This window comes from Microcebus murinus, chromosome 12, assembly GCF_040939455.1.
Source record: "Microcebus murinus isolate Inina chromosome 12, M.murinus_Inina_mat1.0, whole genome shotgun sequence".
Taxonomy (NCBI): Eukaryota; Metazoa; Chordata; class Mammalia; order Primates; family Cheirogaleidae; genus Microcebus; species Microcebus murinus.
In genome coordinates this window covers 12,290,727-12,315,357 of record NC_134115.1, presented here as the reverse complement: position 1 = coordinate 12,315,357, position 24,631 = coordinate 12,290,727, and the positions used below count along the sequence as shown (strand labels likewise).

At 38.1% G+C, this 24,631-nt stretch overlaps 1 protein-coding gene across 2 annotated transcripts in view; it reads left to right on the top strand.

The window, feature by feature from the left end:
* The window catches only part of FANCC (FA complementation group C), a 257,374-nt gene that overhangs the window by 63,500 nt on the left and 169,243 nt on the right, over positions 1 to 24,631 (top strand). For both annotated transcript variants that reach the window (XM_012748191.3, XM_076008547.1), the window contains exons 2-3: positions 21,922 to 22,164; positions 24,273 to 24,357. In XM_012748191.3, the coding sequence (XP_012603645.2) occupies positions 22,000 to 22,164; positions 24,273 to 24,357 (250 nt within the window). In that variant the 5' untranslated portion in view covers positions 21,922 to 21,999. The remainder of the gene's footprint in view (positions 1 to 21,921; positions 22,165 to 24,272; positions 24,358 to 24,631) is intronic.

Here is a 24,631-nt window from a genome sequence, read left to right as displayed (position 1 = left end):
GCAGAGCCACACCTGGAGCCGTGACTCGAGCCACTCCAGGTCTGTTTGTGTTTTTTCTTATAGTGGTAAAATATAAATAAAATTTAACCATCTTAACTATTTTTAAGTGTAATTCAATGACATTGATTACATTAATGTTATATAGCCAGCAACACCAATCGCCTCCAGCATTTTTCCGTCATCCCAAACTGAAACTCTGTACCCATTAAGCAGTAGCTCTCCATTAGGGTCTCCTCCCGTGAATGAATTTAACTCTATGAATTTGACTATTTTAGGCACTTTGCATACATGGGATCATACAATATTTGTCCTATGTCTGGCTGATTTCACTTAGCATAATGTTTTCAAGGTTTATTCATGTATGTATCAGAATTACATTCTTTTTTAAGGCTGAATGACATTCTGTTGTATGCATATACCACACTTTGTTTATCCATTTTTCCACTGATGGACATTTGAGTCATTCCAATCTTTTGACTATTGTGAATGATGCTGCAATGAATATGAGCATACAAATATCTCTTTGAGACTCTGCTTTTAATTCTTTTGGGTATATACCTGGAAATAGCATTGCTGGATCATATGGTAATTCAATGTTAATATTTTGAGGAACCTTCACACTGTTTTCCAGAGCACCTGCACTGTTCATGTTCCGACCAACAGTGCACAAGGATTCCAGTTTCTCCACATCCTCATCAGTGCTTGTTATTTTCTCTCTCTCTGTGTGTTTAATAATAGCTATCCTAAATGAGGGGAAATGGTTTTGTATTTGTTTTTAATGAATTAGAATACTTTGCCCTGGCCTGTTACCCACTTGTTTCTCCCCTCTTTATCTTTCTTCAGATACCACTCAAGTGTTTCAATGCTTTTACTTCCTTCTTCCACTGTAATGCATTGTGCTTGGTGAATTCCATATCCCTTGTGAAGCACATTTTCCATGAAGTTTTTTAATATATCCATCTCCTGAAGGACAGAATTCACCAAAATAAGGAGCCTTTTAGCCCTGAGCTTTTACCACTTTGTTGCCTACTGTACTTTGAATTTGAGCCCTGTTATCTCAGTGATTCAGATATGAGTCCTCATGGACAATGGTATATCTTTGTACCTTGGTGTTTTGACTTAATAAAGTCGTGTTTAGCAGACAATAAAATAACTTTGAGCAAGTGATAAATGTGGGAAGAAGGGCAAATGTAGTTATCCTAAGCTGACACCGTTGCAAGCAGTCCCTTTTGAGTATCTCAGATATTTGCTCGGCCCGTGGCTGCTTTCCCTTGCTGCTTTCTCCCTCCTCCCTTCACTGCATTCACCTCTTCCTGCGTCTGAAGGATCTCCTCTGACCTGGGAAGAAACAGGGACATGAACAAGCTTGTGGGGATCCTTCACTGGCCACTCATTTCTGTTCCAGTATCTGGGTTCCTCTGCTAGTAGGACTTTCCTTTTGTCCCCTCTGTGTAGGAATTTCTGGAGGTCATTTTATTTTCTCCTGGAAATACATACTGAGGGATCTAACAACTTCTGTTGTTTTTAGTCTACGTATGTGGAGAAGGTGAAATCATGGTTTGTTATAATTCCTTAGGAACTGGGTAAATGTGTAAAAGAGAAATTACTCAGTAAATTGAAAATGTGAATTCCCTTCTAACTTTCCATTCTGTGCTTTTGCTACATTAGTATATACAGTGTGTATGCAAAATACTTGTTAAAACCCTGAGTTTTAAGGGAATATGTTATTAAACATCTACCTTTCTTTTCTTTCTTTCGTCTTTTTTTTTTTTTTTTGAGACAGAGTCTCACTCTGTTGCCCAGACTAGAGTGCTGTGGCATCAGCCTACCTCACAATAACCTCCAACTCCTAGGCTTAAGCAATCCTCCTACCTTAGCCTCCCAAGTAGCTGGGACTGCAGGCATGCACCACCATGCCCGGCTAATTTTTTCTATATATTTTTTAGTTTTCCAATGAATTTTTTTTTCTATTTTTAGTGGAGCCAGGGTCTCTCTCTTGCTCAGGCTGGTCTTGAACTCCTGAGCTCAAACAATCCTCCTGCCTTGGTCTTCCAGAATGCTAGGATTACAGGTGTGAGCCACTGCACCTGGCCTCTTTTATTTCTTAAATACAAGATACTAAGTAATATTTCTCTAGGAGCTCATAATGAAATGAATGTAGCCATAGACAGAATCATAAGAAAGCCATTTGGGGCAAGATAAAGGATTTTGGTATTGATCAAAAAAAGTATAGTCAGCTCTCAATTGTCTAATAGGTTTGCAAATTACCTAGGATAAAATTAATACATTTTTGGAAAAAGTTGAAATTACCATAATTCTGAAGAATCAGCCCCATTTTACAAGGCATGCATTTTTTGGAACTGCATGAAAGCTGTCTCATGTATCTACTTGAGCATCACACTGCCTCATGCCTCCCTGAGTACCGAATTGAATGTCCTTCCCTCCTTGTGACAGTAGCTCTCCAGGGGCAAAGCAATAGCCACACAGCTAAGGTAAGAGGTCTGGGATAGAAGACTGTGGATTTTCTCCCTTCAGAGCTGGGACTGGGAAAATGGAGGCATTATTTAAGGACAGGAAGGCAAAAGCAAGCTCCCAGTCTCCACCCAATTCTAGTAGTCTTAGTATTTTCAAACAAAGAACTCTTATAATACATACTATTTCAACAATTTAAAATCTCTTATTGTGTTCATCAAGAACTTAATGTTTTTTTCCCTTACCATTGGGACGAAATCTATATGGTAAATGTATCTGGAAGTTTTAAAAAATATTTTTTTAATTGTGGAAAGTAATATATATTGAAAAGCACATAAACATGATTTATATTTTAATGAATTATTAAAACATGAATACCTATGTCACTGCCATGCAGATCAAGAAATAGAATATTGCCAGCATCTTGAGAGCTATTCACACACACTTTTCCAGTAGTACTTTTTCCCTTCCTCTAGAGGTGATGGGTTTCCTGCCTTTTTTTTTTTTTTTTTTTTTTACGGTAATCGTTATAGTTTAGTTTTTGAGTTTTATGTAAACAGAATCATATCTTATGTATTTTTATGGGTTGATTTCTTTTTTCAACATTATGATTACCAATTCATCTCTGTGCCTATAGTGGTAGTTTCTACATTGTCATTGCTGCACAATAGTCCATTGTTGGAATAGACTACATTTTATTTATTCATTGTACTTTTGATTGGCATTTGGGTTGTTTTCAATTTGGGTCTATGCTACTATGCTACTATGAGCACTCTGCTAGTATACATAAGCATTTAATAAGCTTGGTGTTTTCTTTGCAGAAAGTTTGTAAGTTGTAGATTTTGGAATGATTTCATTTACTGAAATAAGTGTGTTAAAACTTTCCCACTATGATTGGAATTATTTCTCTTTATACTTGTGTTAATTTTTGTGTTATACTTTAAGCTTTAGAATTCCATACTATTAGTATATACAGATTTAGAATTGTTATATCTTCTTGGTGAATTGAACCTTTTATTTTTTTTATTTTTATTTTTTTTGAGACAGAGTCTCCCTTTGTTGCCCAGGCTAGAGTGAGTGCCTTGGCATCAGCCTAGCTCACAGCAACCTCAATATCCTGGGCTCAAGTGATTCTGCTGCCTCAGTCTCCCGAGTAGCTGGGACTACAGGCATGCGCCACCATGCCTGGCTGATTTTTTCTATATATATTAGTTGGCCAATTAATTTCTTTCTATTTATAGTAGAGACAAGGTCTCGCTCTTGCTCAGGCTGGTTTCGAACTCCTGACGTTGAGCAATCCACCCGCCTCGGCCTCCCAGAGTGCTAGGATTACAGGCGTGAGCCACCGTGCTGGCCTGAACCTTTTATTATTATGAAGATTTCATTCATTTGTTTTGATTTGAGTGGTATTCTTTTTCCCTATTCTTCCCTATTATTTTCCCTTTTCCCTATTATTTGAGCTTTTCTGTATACCTATAATTGCATGTTTTACATATGCCTTTTATAACAGTGTACAGTTTTCTTTTTTTTTTTTAAATTTAAAACTGATAATCTTTGGCTTTTACTTGGATATTTAATCCGTTAATTCAGTCCATTTGCTATTGTGTAATAACTGATATATGTGAGTTTATTTTATTTTTTTTAAGGTAAGGAAACATGTTTATTCATTCTTTTTTTAATATTAGCATATTATGGGGGTACAAGTGTTAAGGTTATGTATATTGCCCATGCTCCCCCTCCCCCTTAAGTCAAAGATTCAAGCATGTCCACCCCCCAAACGATGAACATCATACTTGTGTTTGTATATACCCATCCCTTCCTTTCCCCTCCCACCTGCTTGACACCTTATAAATGTTATTCCTATATGTCCACTTAGGTGTTGATTTGTTAATACCAATTTGCTGGTGAGTACATGTGGTGCTTGTTTTTCCATTCTTGAGATACTTCACTTAGTAGAATGGTTTCCAGCTCTATCCAGGAATATACAAGAGATGCTATATCACCGTGGTTTCTTAAAGCTGAGTAGTACTCCATGGTATATGTATACCACATTTTATTAATCCACTCGTGAATTGATGGGCACTTGAGTTGTATACACAGCTTTGCAATTGTGAATTGTGCTGCTGTAAACATTCGAGTGCAGGTGTCTTTTTTGTAGAGTGTCATTTGATCTTTTGGGTAGATGCCCAGTAGTGGAATTGCTGGATCAAATGGTAGGTCTACTTGCATCTCTTTGAGGTATCTCCATATTGCTTTCCACAGAGGTTGAACTAGTTTGCAGTCACACCAGCATTGTAGGAGTGTTCCTCTGTCTCCGCATACACGCCAGCATTTATTGTTGGGGACTTTGTGATAAAGGCCATTCTCACTGGAGTTAGGTGATATCTCATTGTGGTTTTGATTTGCATTTCCCTGATGATTAGAGATGTTGAGTATTTTTTCATATGTTTGTTGACCATTCTTCTGTCTTCTTTTGAAAAGTTTATGTTCATGTCCTTTGCCCATTTTTTGATGGGGTTGTTTGATTTTTTCTGGCTTATTTTCGTGAGTTCTAAATATATTCTAGTTATCAGCCCTTTATCAGATATGTAGCTTGTGAAAATTTTCTCCCATTCTGTGGGTTGTCCGTTTGGTCTTGAGAAAGTTTCCTTGGCTGTGCAGAAGCTTTCTAATTTGATCAGGTCCCATGTGTTTATGTTTGTTGCTGCTGTGATTGCCTTTGGGGTCTTCTTCATAAATTCTTTGCCTAAGCCAATGTCTAGAAGAGTTTTTCCAACATTTTCCTCTAGAATTCTAATAGTTTCACACCTAAGGTTCAAGTCTGTTATCCAGTGTAAGTTGATTTTTGTGAGAGGTAAAAGATATGGGTCTTGTTTCAGTCTTCTACATGTGGTTATTCAGTTTTCCCAGCACCATTTATTGAATAAGGATTCTTTTCCCCAGTGTATATTATTGTCTGGTTTGTCAAAGATTAGTTGGCTATATGAGGATGGTTTTATATCTGGGTTCTCTGTTCTGTTTTACTGGTCAATGTCCCTGTTCTTTTGCCAGTAAAAAAGCTATTTTAATGACTGTAGCCTTGTAGTATAGTTTGAAGTCTGGTAAATTGATACCTCCTATTTTGTTTTTATTGCCTAGGATTGATTTTGCTATACGGGGTCTTCTCTGGTTTCATACGAAGCATAAAATTATTTTGTCTATATCTGTGAAAAATGATGATGGTATCTTGATAGGGATTGCGTTGACTCTGTAGGTCACTTTGGGTAGTATAGACATTTTAGCAAAGTTGATTTTGCCGACCCCTGAGCATGATATATTCTTCCACCTGTTTACGCCCTCTGCTATTTCCTTCTTCGGGGTTTCATAGTTCTCCCTGTAGAGGTCTTTTACCTCCTTAGTTTAATATATTCCAGGGTACTTTATTTTCTTTGTTGATATTTTGATGGGAATTGAGTCTTTGATTTGGTTCTCACTTTTACTGTTGTTGGAATATATGAATGCCTCTGATTTCTGTGTATTGATTTTGTATCCTGAGACTTTACCAAACTCATTTGTCAGTTCAAGGAGTCTCTTGGTTGATTCCTTGGGGTTTTCTAGATATAATATCATGTCATCAGCAAAGAGTGAGAGTCTGATTGCTTCTGCTCCCATTTGGATGCCCTTAATTCAGCTGTCTTGTCTGATTGCTGTAGCAAGGACTTCCAGCACTATGTTGAATAGAAGTGCAGATAGTGGGCAACCTTGTCTTGTTCCAGTTCTAAGTGGAAATGATTTCACTTTTTTCCCATTCAGTATGATATTGGCTGTGGGTTTGACATATAGGGCTTGTATCATTTTTAGGTAAGCCCCGTCTATGCCTATTTTGTTGAGCATTCTTATCATAAAAGGGTGTTGAATTTTGTCAAATGCTTTTCTGTGTCTATGGAGAGGATCATATGGTGTTTGTTTTTGTTTCTGTTTATGTGGTGAATTACATTTATGGATTTGCGTATGTTGAACCATCCCTGCATCCCTGGGATGAAGCCCACTTGGTTGTGATGGATTATTTTCTTGACCAGCACCTGGATTTGATTGACTAGGATTTTGTTGAGAATTTTTACCTCTGTATTCCTAAGGGATATTGGTCTGTAGTTTCCTTTTTTTGTTGCATCCTTTCCTGGTTTTGGTATCAAGGTTATGTTTGCTTCATAAAATGTGTTGGAGAGTATTCCATCCTTCTCAATGTTGTGGAATAATTTCTGCAGGATAGGCACCACTTATTCACTGTAAGTGTGGTAAAATTTGGGTGTGAAACCATCTGGTCCAGGACTTTTCTTTTTACGAAAGTTTTTTATTGCTGTTTCAATTTCAGTACTTGATATTGGTCTGTTCAGGAATTGTATTTCTTTGTTGTTGAGCCTAGGGAGGTTGTGTGTTTCTAAGAAATTATCTATTTCCTCCACATTTCCCAGTTTCTGTGCATAGAGATTTTTGTAGTATTCATAAATTATATCTTGTATCTCTGTGTCATCCGTTGTAATGTCTCTCTTATTGTTCCTGATGGAGCTTATTAGAGATTTTTCTTTTCTGCTTTTCGTTAGGCTAGCCAAAGGTGTGTCAATTTCTTTATTTGTCCAAAGAACCAAGTTTTTGTTTTGTTAATCTTCTATATGGTTTCCGTGTTGTCAATTTCATTTACGTCTGATTTGATCTTATGGATTTCACTTCTTCTGCTGGGTTTGGGGTTGGTCTGTTCTTCTTTTTCTAGCTCTTGAGACAATTCATTAGGTTGTCTATTTGTGATCTTTTAAACTTTTGGATATAGACATTTATGGAAATAAACTTTCGACTCAGGACTGCTTTAGTTATGTCCCACAGGTTTTGATAACTTGTGTCTCCTTTGTCATTTAGTTCAAAGAATCTTTTGATTTCCATCTTGATTTCCTCATTTATGAAGTGGTCATTCAGCAGAAGGTTGTTTAGTTTCCATGACTTTGTGTAGAAATTAGAGTTCCTGTTATGGTTGATTTCTACTTTTATTTCACTGTGATCTGAAAAGATACATGGTAAATTTCTATTGTTTTACGTTGTTTGAGACATGCTTTGTGTCCTAGGATATGGTCAGTATTAGAGAATGACCCATGAGCATTCATGGACATATATTCAGTGATTTGGGGGTAGAACAACATATATTCAGTGATTTGGGGGTAGAATGTCCTGTATAAGAACAACATATATTCAGTGATTTGGGGGTAGAATGTCCTGTAAATATCAGGCCCATTTGTTCTAGAGTTCCACTTAAGTCCATTATTTTTTTGTTGATTTTTTTTGTTTCGAGGATCTGTCCTGTGCTCTCAGGGGGTGTTAAAGTCTCCGACTGTTAAGGTGGTGATGTTTATCCATTTGTATAGATCAGGTAGAGTTTGCTTTATGAATCTGGGTGCACCAAGGTTGGGTACACATATATTTAGAATTGTTATGTCTTTCTGTGGAACCGTACTCTTCACCATTATATCGTGACCTTCTTTGTCTTTTATTACTTTTGTTGATTTAAAGACTAAGTTATCTGTAATCATCACCGCCACGCCAGCTTTCTTTTGGCTTCTGTTTGCTTGAAATATTGTTTTCTACCCCTTTACCTTTAGTCTAACTGCATCCATGCAGGTTCGATGTGTTTCCTGAAGGCAGCAAACACTTGGCTTTTATTTTTTTTATCCATTCGGCCAGCCTATGTCTCTCCAGTTTGGAGTTCTAGCCGTTCACATTTACTGAGATAACTGATAGGTGGGGACGATTTCTGTTCATTATGTTCGGTTGAACTTTGTTGCTTTGTTTTCTCTCTTGAGCCATTGTGGTTTCTGGGCTTTGGCCTTTAGCTTTTGAGTAGATTTACATTCGTGAGTGTTTATTGTGCTGATCTGTGGGTAACAGTGTTTCGAGTACTTCTTGAAGGGCTGGTCTTTTCTGGGTGAATTCCCTCAGTATTTGCTTATCTGAGAATGTCTTGGTTTCTCCTTCGTATATAAAACTTAGATTTACAGGGAATAAGATTCTAGGCTGGGCATTATTTTGTTTCAGAAGAGTGAGAATGGCGTCCCAGTCTCTCCTTGCTAGTAAAGTTTCAGTGGAGAAGTCTGGTGTTATTCGGATTGACTTTCCTTTGTATGTTATTTGCTTGTTTTGTCTTATAGCTCGTATAAGGGCCTGTTTGGTTGATATTTTGGTCAGTCTGATGACTGCATGTCGTGACGTCTTCCTGTTAGCATTGAGTCTCCCAGGAGTCTTCTGAGCTTCTTGAACTTGTATATGGAGATTTTTACCAAGGCCTGGGAAATTTTCCTCTATTATATCTTCGAAAAGCTTATCCACCCCTTGAGTGTTTTCTTCTTCCCCTTTTGGTAACCCTATAACATACCTCGCGTTAGGTTTCTTCACATAATCCCATGTCTCTGTAGGCTTTGCTCTTTCTCTTGTTTCTGTGCATTATCTCTGTGACTGATTTATTTACTTGGAAGGTATTATCTTCAATCTCTGAGATTCTTTCTTTTGTTTGATCTACCCTGTTCTTGAGGATTTCCACTGTGTCTTGTAGTTCCCTGAATTAATTCTACATTTCCACGAGTTCGGTTAGATTTTTCTTCATGGTTTCAATGTCTTTAGTGAATTTTTGTTCCAGTCCTGGAATCTTTTTGTGTTTTCTTTGTGTTGATTATCCATTTTTTCCTGCAACTCATTGAATTTTCTTAGGATCCACGCTTGAAATTCTTCTTCTGGCATTTTCGTGGTCTCATTTTGGTTGGTGTCCATTGCTAAGGGGTTGGTGTTCCTCATTGTGGGTGTGCTTTCCATTTGAGTCTTCATATTTCCAGAGTTCCTTCGCTGATTTCTTCCCATCTGCATCAGTTGTTGCTTCTTTCCTTTAGGTTTTTGTTTGGGTAATGACACACCCTGTTTAGTCTCTGATCCAGTAGGCGGTGTTTGTGGGTGAGATGCAACCCCAGCCCGTATGATGAGTCAGTCAGTAGATGCTGTGAAAAGGATGTGCAGAATGTCCTCCCTGTCAGTAGGTGATCCTTGCTGGGAGTAGTAGGCTACAGTTGTTTTTGTGTCCTATAACTAGCTCTTGTTCTTCTGGAGAGGCACTCTAATGCCTCAGGTGGTGGGTGGGGCTCTGGGACTTCCAGGTGTGTCCTTATTCTCAACCTCAGTGATGGCTGGTCTTCAAGTGAGTCTGGGCACAGCTGGGTTGGTTAAGTCTGCCCTCAGACACCACAGATGCTGTTAGCAGGGGTCAAAGTTCTGTTCTCTGACTCTAGGAAAAGCTGTCAGTGACGGGCTGGAATGGCCTCGCTCAGTGAGAAAGTCTCCGTGTGGGGGTGGGGCTCTCTGAGACCCTCAGTCTGCAGCAGGCCTGGCTTCTTCCCCCCCCCCCAACTCTGCAGCTTCTGCTCAGCCTCTGCCAGCAGGCCAGACATCAGGCCACCCGTTCTCCCCTAGGTCCGATGCGGGCTGGGAGGTTGCCTGGCAGGGTCAACCCTGGCTTGTGCACATGGCCCCGCCTTGGGAGGAAGGTTGCCCTCAAGTACACTGATCTGCCCTTAAAGGTACACATAGTAGGCTGTTCAGGAATATCTCTCTGTGCCTCGGGCAATGCGGGACCTGGGTGCACGGGATCTGGTCCGCAGGTCTGACTTCTGTGCTCCCGAGTTTAATCCTTGACCCCCACCAGGGAGAGGAGTGCCAGTCTCAATTCACTCTCAGGAGCCCAAGCTGGGTCAATGTCTCTCAGCCTCAGGGTCTGCTCTGTTCTCCTGGAGTCACCGGGCCAGCAGCACCTGGGAGTCCTGGGGGGTAGGCAGCTCACAGTCTGAGTACCTTTCAGTCAGCTGAAGGGCCCCAAAAGGGAAGGTCTGATTGATTCCCTGGCAATGCCTTCGGCTGGTGGCTATATTATCTCTCTTGGCAGTCGGGGTTAGGGTTGGGGAGAGGAGAATGGAGCAATATGGCGCATACTGCAGGTCTCTGGTCTGTGCACATGGAGGTGCCCCGAGGGGGTTGGGAGCCTGGTGCCGCATCTGCTACAGGCTTACCGCTCACTGTTGGTGGCCTCCTCTGGACTGGTGGCTGTCTCTGGGCAGGTGTCCACAGGTCTCTCCTCCTCCTTTGTAGCCCATCAGCAGTCCTAGATGCAAAGGAGGGGAATGGTAACCGCTCTACCTACCCTTGCCGCTGGTCTCCAGGCTACTTGGGAGGTCTCTGCTTGCAGTTCTCCTCCGCAACCTCCTCCCGTGGAGTTTCCCATAGTCTCTGGTGCCCCTCCTTTCGACCTTCGGCCAAGGTATGCTCTTCTGCTTGCTTCTTTCTTCTAATTTCTTCTATCAACTGTCTTTTTTGCAGAGACACTGTGTCTGGCGGTGTTTCTTGTCCGTCATCTTGCTCCCTGTATATGAGTTTAAATCCACTATCTTACTATGTCCTTTGTATTCATCTTGTAAATTCTATATTCCTTTTCTCTCCTATCTTGCCCTTTTGAGGAGTTGATTAAATGTTTTTTTATTATAAATTTTTCTGCTCTGATAACTTAGAAATTATATATTGCCGTCTCATATTCTATTAGTGGATATTCTAGAAATTATGAGTTGTTGAATTATTAAAGTCTAATGTTAACACTTTTTCTTTTCCTGGACAGGAATTCTTAACTCTATCATTTTCCTGATTTATATACAATTGTTTTTATGTATTTTATTTTCTGTGTATATTTAAAACCCAAAGATACAATTATTCTTGTTTTATATCATAAATATGAATTTAGATTTTCCCACATATCTACCATTTTTTAAAAAATTTCTTCTCACATCTCTAGACTTTAATCTAGGAACATTTTACATTTGCCTGAAGAATACCCTGTATAGCAGGTGTACCGGTGCCAAATTCTTTCAGTTTTAGTGTGTCTGAAAGGCTTTAGTTCATCTTTATTCTTGATGAGTATTTTAGTTGGGTGTAGAATTCTAGGTTGGCCCTTTTTTCCTTTCATTGCATTAAAGATATGTTTTTTGGTCTGCTCACTGTATTTCTATATATCTTATCCATTCTTGTGGATTTTTCCATTGTTTGAATTCCATCCATATTGAATTCTGGTCTAAAAAGTTGTTAAACCCATCCATTGAGTCCTTAATTTCAGTTATTTTGTTTTTCAGTTTTAGAAATTCTACTTGATTCTTTTTCATCTACAGGGTCATTTTTTATAGATTTTAGTTCCTTCATGAAATTTTGACTTTTATCTTCATAAATGACCCTCTTAGTTATTTTATAGTTATTTGGTCATTGAACTAACTATCTGGAATCCTCTCTGTTTTGGTATCTTTGGTTGCTGTCCATTGTTTTGGGGTGCTTATTCGTGTATTCTTTTCTTTCTGTGTGCTTGATTGTTTTCAGTTATGGATTTTTATTGTATTTGGGAAGTTGTTTTTAGAGATAATTTAAAATAGGGGATAACTAAATATGTTGAACGCCACCACAGGGATGTGATCAGCCAAATACAGAATCATGGGAGATTCTTAGAATCTTAGAAGTCTTAGAAACCATAGGCCAAATGCTTTGGTTTCTCCAGGGGATAGAGTGTATGAAAAGGTTAAAAAAATAAAAGAAGGATAATTGGTACAGATTTAAACCTAGGATTTTTGTTCGCATCTTCTAGGCTCCTGACAGCATTAGCAGTCTTGGACCACCTTAATTCAATTTCAGTTTCGTAGTGAGGCTGCAGTCCAATGTAGGCTGTTTTACCCAAACTATCAAGATACAGCCTTATAGGTCCTAACCTTAGGTGTGGAGTGATTTACCTGGACTTCACTAAGACAGGCCTGACCTCCTACTTCTAACTTTAGCAAAGCTGTCAAAAGAGCTGCTGTGCCTTTGTTAAAGGATCAGCCTACAAGGCCTGTGGGATGCCTCCTAGGCCTTTGCAACCATGTGTGTCAGGGTCTCTCTCCGGTAATTCTTTATGATCTCTCTGAGTCTTTGATGATTTTTGGATTATGTTTTTATATTTCATGTAGCCTTCTGGAATAACTTGCAGCAGGAAGATTATCTGAAGGAAAGCTGAAATTGGATGCAATTTTAGCTATCTATGTTTATATTAAATACATTCTGTTCCATGCTTTGGTTTACTTTACCTGTACTGGCTAATCAAGAGACCTTATGGTAGACTTTCTTCCAGCTATGTTAGAGTAGCTAGAAAAGCCAGGTAAAACTTCTTTTGAAGATGTTGGAGACTTGCAGAATACTCAGGACTTGAGGAGTTAGGCTCTTGGAGTAAAGGTAAGTGCAGAGTACCGAGGAGAAATTCTGTAGCAGGTTTTCTCTCTTGGAGCATTTGCCATTTTTAAGAAGACAGAAGAGACCAAGAACCTAAAAGAGGGTCTGTGCTACTAAAAGTCAAAAAAGCTAGCAGAACTTTTGGCAATTGGCAATGTTGGAGAGATATACATTCAGCTTCCAAAGGAAAAGGTTGTTGATCTGGTGACTTAAAAATGTAAAGCTTCTATATATCAATAAGCATCATAAAAGCAGGGGAATTGATACAATTAGAAAATCAATATTTTTCAACCCCTTATGGATTTAAAGTGATCATCATTGGATCCTGAAGCCCTTAGAGAAGAGGACGATGGAGAACTTTATAATGGATGGATTAGGTTGACAATATCTGAATTCACTGATCACTTTCAACATTATGTAACGAGAGAACCAAACATGTGCTTTCAGATTTCATTCAAAGTACATAACACCATGAATGAAGTATTATTCTTGTGAAAGAATTGAAACTGAAGCTAATCAAGCCTGTAGAGCCATCAGTTTGTAGGAAACGTAGGGGATAGCTAAAGATGTTGAACGCCAAATACAGAAGCATGGAGAAGGGATGTGGTCAGCCAAATACAGAAGCATGGAGGATTCTTAGAATCTTAGAAGTCTTAGAAACCATAGGCCAAATGCTTTGGTTTCTCCAGGGGATAAATGGTATGAAACATTAAAAAAAAAAAAAAGAGGGATAATTGGTACAGATTTAAAGAAGAAATATTAATATTGACCATATGCAATTTGTGGATCTTATTTGGAAACTGATATGAACAAACCAATGATAATGAACAAATATAATGGGGAATTTTAAAGAAATTTGAACACAGGTGGGCTATTAATAATATTGCTGGTTTTACTATGTGTGAATGAATTATTATAGTTAAGTTTCTTCTTTTTTGAAGTTCCTATGAAAAGAGATAGAAATCAAAGTCTTTATAATGTCTATGATTTGGTTTAAAAATAGAAAAAAAAAGATAGTTGGACTGGGCATGTAGAAGTTCATTTGGCTGTTTTATCTACTTTTTTGTATGTTTAAAAATATCCATTAAACAGTTACCCAAAAAATCATTTTCAACAAAATTTCACTTGTACCACGTAGCCTGTGTTTAAGCGAGGCCATCAGAAGCTACTCTAGTGAAAGCCTTCTGTTTTTTAGTGGTGTTAGACACAAAGGCATAAACTTCGTTTTATTTGTGTAGCATATTTCCTAGTTGTTTTATCTGTAGACTTCTCTAACTCCCCAACTTCTAAGGATGCATACCTTGATCCATAGTCTCACCAAGACCATAGAGAAAGAAAGAAGAGCAGTAAGAGGGGAGTATACATATCAAAAGAATGGGAAAAGGGTGCTAGGCAGGCAGCACCCATAGAAATCTACCGTCTTTCATGTATTGGCTACTCAGGACATTCAGACCCACTGTTTTCCGCACACACAATTTTTAGAACACTCCGGCTAACACAATTTAGCTCTCTCTTTCTTCACAAAGGGAGATAATCCAAAGTAATATCCACTTAATGCATGTAGCTTCAAGTCTAGGAGTTCTGGATAATGTCAGTTCCTTTTCCCATGTCTGTTATATCCTGTAAATTATAGTCTAAATAGAAAATTTGTCTACTAATAATATACTCTACATATGCAGTGGTAGGAGTGGGAAAAATGAAAAAAGAATTTTTAAAAAGTTGTATGACATAGCAAGCAAATACAGATAGCATCCAAAAACTTCACACATGCGTTTTGACTTAATGATAGAGTACTGATGGGCACACCCTGCTCTGTGGCTTGGAAGATCAGTATAGTTGCTGGGGAATGCCATAGGCTCTTCCCAGAATCCACATCTTCTACACAGCATTGGATCTCCTAAGGCAGAGCACTTCAGCATGGATCAGCTATGCAGTGACTCTTGCTCTCAGCCCTACCCATAGTTTTTATTGCCAGGTCAATGGGGGAGGAAGATAAATGGTCTAAAACCCATGCAGTGTATGCTGCCTTCAGAATCCAAGAGATATCAGCCAAGCATTTTGCCTCTTAGCAAGTGCAAGGTACAGTAGTTATCATTCACTTTAATTTTTGTTTATTATTAATTTTGGGTAAATAGTATATGTGACATTAAATTGAAAAAATACAAAGAGGTGTATAGTGAAATCTAAATTCCTTTCTTGTAGTTATTAGCCAGCCACCCAGTTCTCCTCCCTGAGGCAACCACTGGTACTTGTTTGTTGTGTATCCTCATTTTAAAGGGTGTATCCTGACTTGGCACAGACCATGGGATCACAAGAAACTTATTGGAATGGCAGGCCCTGTATGTTCATGGGATTTATATTCCATTTTCTGGAATATATGCAAAGTGCCTGTATCTTTTCTATTCTCCAGGTTCTGTCAACCTGGTAATCTTTAGTAGACCAGCATAGATGTAATGTATCCCAAGTGCAATCTGACATGTCCTGAGTTGATATCTCTAAGGCAGGTGAAAGTGAAATGCTTTCTTGTGTCCTCAATTTATCCTGGGAGACAAATGCATTTACCAGCTTCATAACTGCATTCTAGGTGCCAAAGGTATTAATTTGCTCCAGCAAAGATCTGCATCTGAAAGTACAGCTTGAGTTGGACTCAACATGATTATGCTTTAGATAGCTTAATATTATTGACCCATTGGCTCCTCAATTGGGAAGGTGAGAGTCTCTGCATATCACCGGATGTGTAGCATTGTTTTTTTTGATAGTTTATTGTTGGAGGATGAGGGTGGATTCCAGTGGCTTTCATGTGGCTGTTTTTACTAGAACAGCATAATGAGTCAGGGGTGCTGACTACAGGAGATATCTCAATTATCTCTATTACCCTTTCATTCCATGGGCTTCTGGTTTCCAAATCCCTAAACTGAACAGAAGTTTCACTGCCATTTTCTCTGTCTTGGCTCAATAAGCAATTCTAAATCTGTCTTCTTGCTCCAAAGATCTGTTGTCTATAGTCTGCTCTCTGGTACCTATGACCATATCAGTTTGTATTTGATTGAAAACCACAGAAACAAACAATGGTTAATTTAAGTGAGGAAAAAAAAAATTTTTATTGGAAGGCGGAAGGCCCCAGGGTAGCTGACAGAATCAAAGAGAGCTAAAAAACCATACCTTGGAAGCACTTCCAGGTTTTGGTTCTGCATTCAAGGAACTTGAATTTGGAAGTTCACAATGGAAGTTGCCACTCCATCCTAACAACATATAAAAAGCTGAACAAGCTAAAAAACGAACTTTTTTTAGATCTGTAAGCGAAATGAGGTCACCAGGTAAATTTTTGCCTCCAAAATGGGAGAGTCAGAGAGACAGAGGGAATCATATCATACTGGAACAGAAGCCTCCTCAGAAACCAGTGCTAGGATAGGAAAATCTGAACTGTAATTGTCTAATTGCTGGAGGCTAAATGTGGACAAGTCTAAGAGTTAAAAACTCCAGAGGAACCCAGTCATAGGGAGTCCTCCATGCTTCTGTGAATTTTACCTTGAGAAGGTCAACCAGGTTCTCACAGTAAATATTGAAGAAAAATCTTGTGTTTCTGGCAGGGAGGGGAAAAGGAACCATTTAAAAATATGCCAGAGCACTCTGTTATTCTTAACAGTGAGAGAAACTGGTTAACCAGGGCCTAACTGCTGTGGTTTTATATAAGAACCTAATACCAAACCACAGCCAAATTTAGCTTACCATGTTGGAGAAGGAAAATACCCAACTGCAGCCCACTCTTGCCAACCTCTCCTACCTAAGGGATGAGGATAGGGTGGAAGAAAAAAACTTGAGAAACACTTGTGAACTTCCAGGCCCAGAGGCATAGCCTCATAAAAGCCTGAGATCTAATCATAGGACTTTAGAACACTGTCCTGCCCCCTATACCTTACCACCACATTACAAAAGGTCTGTTTACAGCACTTCTTTTTACCCAATATATTATTTTTGGCTCTTGAGAAAAAATTACAAGACATATTACAAGGCAAAAAACACAATTTGGAGAGCAGAGCAAGCATCAGAACCAGACATGGCAGGGATTCTGAAACTACTATGATTAATATGTTAAGGGTTCCAATGGATAAAGTAGACAGCATGCAAGAATGGATGGGCAATGTAAGCAGAGAGAGAGAGAAATTCTAAGAATGAACCAAAAAGAAATGCTAGAGGTTAGAAACACTGAAACAGAAATGAATAATGTCTTTGATGACTTTACTAGTAGATACAGCCGAGGAAAGTATCTCTGAGCTTGAGGATATCTTAATTAATAGAAACTTGGAAAACTGAAAAGCAAAGAAAACAAAGACTGAACAAAACCAGAACAGAATATCCAACAACTGTGGGACAATTATAAAAGGTATAACATACCTGTAATGGGAATACCAGAAGGAGGAGAAAGAAGAAATATTTGAAACGGTAATAACTGAGAATTTCCCAAATTAATGTCAGATACAAAACCATAGATCCAGGAAGCTCAAAAAAACATGACACAGGAAAAATATCAAGAAAAACTATACCTAGAGGTATAATTTTCAAACTGTAGAAAGTCAAAGATGAAAAAAAAAAGTCCTGAAAGAAGCCAGAGAGGAAAAACACCTTACCTGTAGAGGAGCAGAGATAAGAATTACACCCAACTTCTTCTCGGAAACCATATAAGCAAGAAGAGAGAGTGGAGTGAAGTATTTAAAGTGTGGAGACAAACACCCTTCTTTGTTAAAGACAAGAGCTCAGAAAGCTCCAGGGATCTAGACTTAGAGAGCCTTTCAATGACTTCATTCCACCCTATGTCTTTCTGAACTCAAGATTTGGATTCCCAGTGGAGGGTGGGGTGATGACCCAGCTTAAGTCATCATCCCACCCCTTGGCTGATGGCACAAGGCACTTTGATTAACAGACTTACCAAGACCTCAGGAATGGAGAAAGGTAATTTCCCAAAGGAAAAGTGAGATAGTGTAACCAAAGGAGGGGAGGAGGAATGCGAAACAGACAAAACCAACTGATGCCCATTCTAGAGTGTTCAGTTTAGATTGATGTTTCTCAGTAGGAGCATCACCAGCCTTTAGTGGAATACTATTTGCCTTTGTGAGCTGCTGCCCCAGTGCATTACAGTGTGTTTAGCATCCGTAGCTCCTAGGCACTAAATGCTGGTGGCAACCCCACTGCTGTCATCACAACCATGGCACCACCTGTTTCCATAACACACACATATATACATGCATATGTACATATGCATTCTGTGGAACAGAACATTGAGAACTACTGTGTTGCGTGATTCCTAAAGCTGTTTCCATTTAAAACAATCAGATGCATTTCTATTGCTAAGCAAAGAGTTTTTTGCAATTTTATTTTAATATTTATCTTTTTATCAAAAATTCTTCAATTTACTGTTTCCAAGTATCTAAATTGATCTGAATCGAGTGCCATGTGAAACATGTAAGAAATTAATTCATTTGTTTATTCAGTTTATTTCTTTAAGAGCATAGACTTTAGAGCCATACACTGGGTTCAAATTCTTCAATCTTAGCTCTGCTATTTACTAGCAGTTACTTCCTTTGGTTTTTTTTTTTTTTTTTAACATAATCTTACTTTGGGCAATTACATAATCTTTCTGTGCCTCTGTAAAATGGAGATACTACCCATTTCATAAGGTTGCTGTGATGATTAATTATTAGGTCATTAAATGTAAAATGTCTGATTTTGAATCAAGAGTGTAGTTTATTATAGTTAAAACAAGAAGCAGTACAATTAATCAGAGTATGTGCCTAAACTATAAACACAGTTTTGCCATCTTAACGGTAGCTGTTTATGTCAGCAGCAAAGAAACTTGGAGAGCAAGTGGTGATGAAACTGCGAAAGGCATTTCCTACAGCTTGTTGAGAACTGAATATTTTTCCTTGCAAGAAGTGGTCCAAAGCCTGGAAAAAGTGGTAGTCAGTTGGTGCAAGGTCTGGTGAATATGGTAGTTGACAGAGTTTCCAAGTCCAGCTTCTGAAATTTGAGCAGCGTTGTTTGTGCGACATGTGGTTGGGCATTGTCTTGCAAGAGGATTGGACTGTATCTGTTGACCAGCCTCAGCTGTTTAATCACAAGTATCCTAATCATTTCATCCAATTGGTTGCAATAGACATCTGCTGTGATTGACCACGTTTCATGAAGCTGTAGTGGATAATACCAGTGCTGGACCACCAAACAGACATCATTAGCTTTTTATGATGAATATTTGGTTTTGGACTGTGTTTTGGCACTTCATCTTTTTCTAGCCATTGTGCTGAAAGTTTGCGATTGTCACAAAGAATCCATTTTTCATCATATGTAACAATACAATGTAGAAATGGTCCACCTTTATGTTGTGACAGCAAAGAAAGACTAGCTTCGAGACGATTTCTCTTCTGACTCTCATTTAATTCATGTGGAACCCATCTATCCAGCTTCTTTACCTTGCCCGTTTGTTTCAAATGGTCCAATATTGTTGGAATAGTAACGTCAAACCTTGCTAATTTATGCATAGATTGAGTTGGATTTGCTTCCATGACAGCTTTCAGTTCATCATCATTCACCTTGGTGTTAGGTCACCTACGTGGCTCATTTTCAAGATTAAAATCTGCAGAATGGAATTTCTCACATGATTGATGTACTGTGCATTCATTAGCCACATCTTCTCAAACACTTCATTGATATTTTGAGCTGTCTGTGCTACATTGGTTCCACAATGGAACTCACATTTAAAAATAACACAAATTTTTGACTTGTCCATGGTTTCACAAAAATATCTGTAAAAAAAAAAAAATTGAAAGATAATCACAAGCCAAAACAAGCATTTGAAAGACTGAGGATGTACCTTCACAATAAACATGAACAAGAAGTGTCAAAGTAAATTGTCAGAGATATCAACAGTGAAACTTAAGGAAATTGGACATTTCGTACATAATAACCCAATAGCATGCATAAAACATTTAATGTATCGCCAAGAGCATTGTAAATGTATGCATGTGTCAGCTATTATTATATTTGTAAATGGGATATTAATTAAATTTCACACAGGTAACATAAAATGCTTTTAAAATTATCTTGTTGGAGGAGTTGCCTTTTAAAAATTAACTTGGTTTGTCTGGAGAAGGATTTTGCTATGGCATTTAGCTTAAAACTGTACTTTGAAAAATACCAGTGAATTATTTATTCTTTCATTCAATATTTAGTGTTTGCCTGGCCTATGCTAAATTCTAAGAAGACAGGGAATTTACATACCAGTGTAGGAAGCAGTAACTAAGTGAACAAATAAATGCCCAGGGTAATAACCAATGTGAAGGAATCCGTGGAAAGCTCTGGAAGCAGGGAAGAGCTTGCTGTGTTTATGGGGCAGATGAGAGGCCTAGACTGGTGAGCCGGGCAGGGAGGAAACAACAGAGGTCAGATGTAGGAGGTGCCAGAGCCACGTTTTTCAGGGCCTTTGAGTCTCCAGTAAGCAGCTAGGGTTTTTTTTCTAGACAGAGTTTGGTTTTCTTTCCAAGGAAGCTGTTGAAAGGGGTTTTAAGCAAGAGAGTGTATTGGGTCTGACTGACATTTGCCAAAGTTGTTTTGGCTACTGGGCACAGAGTGAATAGGAGAGGGGCAGGCTGGGTCTGGCAGAAGGCAAGTGTGACACTCTAGGGCTGGGCTGGGTGGCGGCAGTGAGGTGGAAGCGCATGCATTCAAGTCAGAGCACATGCATTTATTTTGGAGGTAGAATTGACAGGTGTTGGTGATGGCTTGTATGAGGACGATGAGAGAAAGGGAGAAATCATGGGCAATACCTAGATTTTTGGCTAAATGCCATTTTAACAGTATGCATATATTACCTTATATTACCTTTATTATTAAACCGTTTTGGGTCCATTTTGGATCCTTCCCAAAACTTTAGTATATGAGCTGCCAAAGCAAACAGAAATGCTGTAAAGTTTTAAATTTCATTTTAAAACTTTCATCTTCCTGGTCTAGATTTTTTTTTTTTTTTTGCGTTGAAGCCAAATGGTACTAATCTTTGTAAATTTCTTCCTGTTTTCCTATTTAGTAATGGGAACCTCCTTTGTTCATATTTTTGGTATTTAATCGGGAGCATTTTATCTGTTAATCATTATTGCTGAAGATTTAAATGCACTTTATTTACCACTAGTGGAGCAGTCTTTTGAAATTAGGTTGGTGGGTATCCTCCCTGTCTCAGGGGCTTATAAGTCTGTGAAGGTCTGCACCTGTTGGTGCACCTGAAAGACGCACCTGGGCCCGTCTTTCCTCTGTTGATTCCTGCTTCCTGCTTCCCACTTCCAGCTTCCTGCTGGGCATGGAGAGGTGCAGGGTGGGAGGGGCACCTACAGTCACTGACCCAACTCCACCTGAGACTCACACTCACTGTGTAACTCCATTGTTCTGGACTTACAGGGTAGGAAGCCAAGCTTATGAGATTTTATCTTCTCTCAGCTTAGGACTAGTATACCTCCTTAGTAATTGGAATTTATTATATTTTACTAAAATATGGCTGCTGCTTGTGAATGAATTGAGATCAAGCATATAAAGCAGTCTTTAGTTAAATTAGACAGATTGTTTCAATTGATGCATGTGGAATGAATTATTTTACTTTTTCTCTAAGAAATGAAGAGAAACTGGGAAGAAAATTCATTAGACAGTAATGCATAGAGATTTTTTTTACACCTAAATGAGAAGCCAGAAATACATATAAAACATAAGAACTTCAAAAACATTTCTTAGGCACAGACTATTACTAAACACCCATGGATGTTTTTGATTTCCCATTACATTAAAATACTCAAATGAACTTCATATTCAGAACATTTAAAAATAGCTCACTCTTAAAAAGAAGATATAAAGTATTATCAGCTGTGCTTTTGGTGCATAATTAGCATGTGCTTGTGGAGGTATAATGACTTCTAGCTTAATGATATTATCATGATAAAAGTTCAGATGGTAAAAATTGGAGCAACAGCTGGGTGACACATTTTAAAATAATTCAAAGATAACTCCAGCAAGGAAGGCATGCTATTTTAGTCACTTGTAATCCCCCCTTTGCCCATCCGTGGGTTGGGAAGGCAGTGATAAAAGATCCTTTTTAAAATGCTTCATTTGTTCCCTTTCTTACAGATTTGATATGTGCCCACGGTTTCCTTCATTGTTCGGCAGGCTGCTGTGAAGGAACACCACCTTTTCCCTTTTTCCAAGATGGCTCAAGATGCAGTAGATCTTTCTTCTGATTATCAGTTTTGGATGGGGAAGCTTTCTGTATGGGACCAGGCCTCCACTTTGGAAAGCCAGCAGGACACCTGTCTTCATCTGCCTCAGTTCCAGGAGTTCCTAAGGAAGTTGTATGGAGCCTTAAAAGAGATGGTACTCAGTAGACCAAAATAATGAAATTATTTTATGACATGAGGTACTAGAATGCTATCCAGAGTCAGGGATTTGTTGTATTGACCTAATGTGCTCTCGGATTAGAAAGACAAATTACCCATAGGTAATGCAGACAAGAGCTGGTTTTCTAGTTTCTGATTTATTATTACATAATTTTTTTCTTCTTAAGTAGTTGTGTTATCACAACTTCCTGACCAAGCAAATTTTTTGTTTTTAAATGAATAAGATTTTGATACTTGTTGTCAAGTAATAAATGAGATTCTTTTAAAGGGTTTTGTGTTCCTTGAATCTTGGAAAGTTTGCTGAAATGCTTACCCTTTCCTCAACCCTGTTCTCAAGTGGCCTCTCCTAAGAGATGACAAATATTAAGATCTCTTCTTATAAATATAGTACTTCTGATAAATATTAAGATTTTGAGTATCTTCACTATTGTTAAATAATTTATTTTTAAAATTTAATTTTTTGATTTAATTTATTTTATTGTAATAGACATTTTTATGACTTTCATATTATGAACATATTCTTTCAAAATGAAATATTAAAATGAAAAGCAAAATCGTCTCTTAACATAGACGTACTTGTGTTTTGCTTCTTTTCCCTTAATCAAAGAAGTAGGAAATTTGAAGACTAATTTGTGTTGATAATCAGTTCATATCCCTTTAGAAATTAGAAGGAAAGATACTGTCTGTGTACAGACCAATACTAATTTTTAAAATTGTTTTTTGTAATAAGACTTATGTAACTTGACCTTAATGTGGTCCTGGAAAGTCTAGGACCAGCCTTAATGCTGAGACAAGTGTGAGAAATATTTTGCTGCAGCAGCAGGAAATGCTTATTGTTTTAGCTTACCTGCACATTATCTCAGTTTGGTTATTTTTGACCTTTCGTGAAAGGTAAAGAAGTGGGAAAAGGGCCAGCTGTACAAGGGCATGTGTATTTTTTTAATCTTAAGCTGTTTTCTATTTGGTTGATCTTTTTTTGTCTCAGGGTTTAAGTTGTTATAGACTAAGTATGATGTCATTTACCATATAGTAATCAAAATAGTAATAAACAGAGATGTATATCTTTATGCTTTGGCTGCTTTTTATTTCTTTTTACAAGTTCTAGGATTCTTGGCCTTTTAAACCTTCTTTGAAATAGCCTTACTGGAGCTGAGTTAGGAATCTTTCTTAATATGTTAGAATAAAAAACCTAGATGAAGATATGGGATTATATGGTTTTTAATGACCAATTTTTTTTTTTTATTTTTATGCATTCTTTTTTATTTTAAAATAAAGTAGCCTTTCCTGGCTATTAAGTATGAGTAAAATAAAATCAATTTTTTTTTTTTTTTTTTTTTTTGAGACAGAGTCTCGCTTTCTTGCCTAGGCTAGAGTGAGTGCCGTGGCGTCAGCCTAGCTCACAGCAACCTCAAACTCCTGGGCTCAAGCGATCCTCCTGCCTCAGCCTCCTGAGTAGCTGGGACTATAGGCACAAGCCACCATGCCTGGCTGATTTTTATATATATATATATTAGTTGGCCAATTAATTTCTTTCTATTTTTATGGTAGAGACGGGGTCTCGCTCAGGCTGGTTTTGAACTCCTGACCTTGAGCAATCCGCCCGCCTCGGCCTCCCAGAGTGCTAGGATTACAGGCGTGAGCCACCGCGCCCAGCCAAATAAAATCAATTTTTAAACAAAGTTAATTTTACCTATTGTATCATACATCTTAGTTTTGATGACTTGGTTTATGATAAAGTAAGATGGTTGGCTGCTTATAAAACTTTATTTGAAGCCAGGCATGGTGGCATGTGCTTATAATCCCAGCTACTCAGGAAAGAGGCTGAGGAGGAGGGAGGATGGCTTAAGCCCAGGAGTCAGAGACCATCCTGGGCAATATAGCAAGATCTCATTTCAAGAAACAAACCAAAAAATCAAAAAAGACTTTACTTGAATTACTTACCTAAAGATCTTCTCTAATCCTTTTTGCTAATTTTTAAAAACACATACTAAACAAGAAGCATTCAAGCTCCCTCAGCCTATGTCAGTTAAATCTTTGTGTTACATAATGCCCTTTTACTGACCAAAATATAATTTTGTATTACAGGATTTTAATACAGTCATTGAAAGATTCCCCACCATTGGTCAACTGTTGGCAAAATCTTGCTGGAATTCTTTTATTTTAGCCTATGGTAAGAATCCAAAGCATGTTCTCTTAAAATGGCTATTTTACTGTTTACATTGTCTAAGAAAATACAGAGGCTTAAATTATAAACCTTTCTCCTATTTTTCATTGAACAACTTATAAAATGTATTCATTACTCCTTTACAAAGATGGCATCCTTTATTGTGCATGTATGTGGATGTATGTTTGAATAAACATACACATATGCATGTACATGTGCAGCTCTATAGGAAAAGAAAACTCTTTGTATTAGAGGGCAGAAACTCTCAGATGATTTAAAT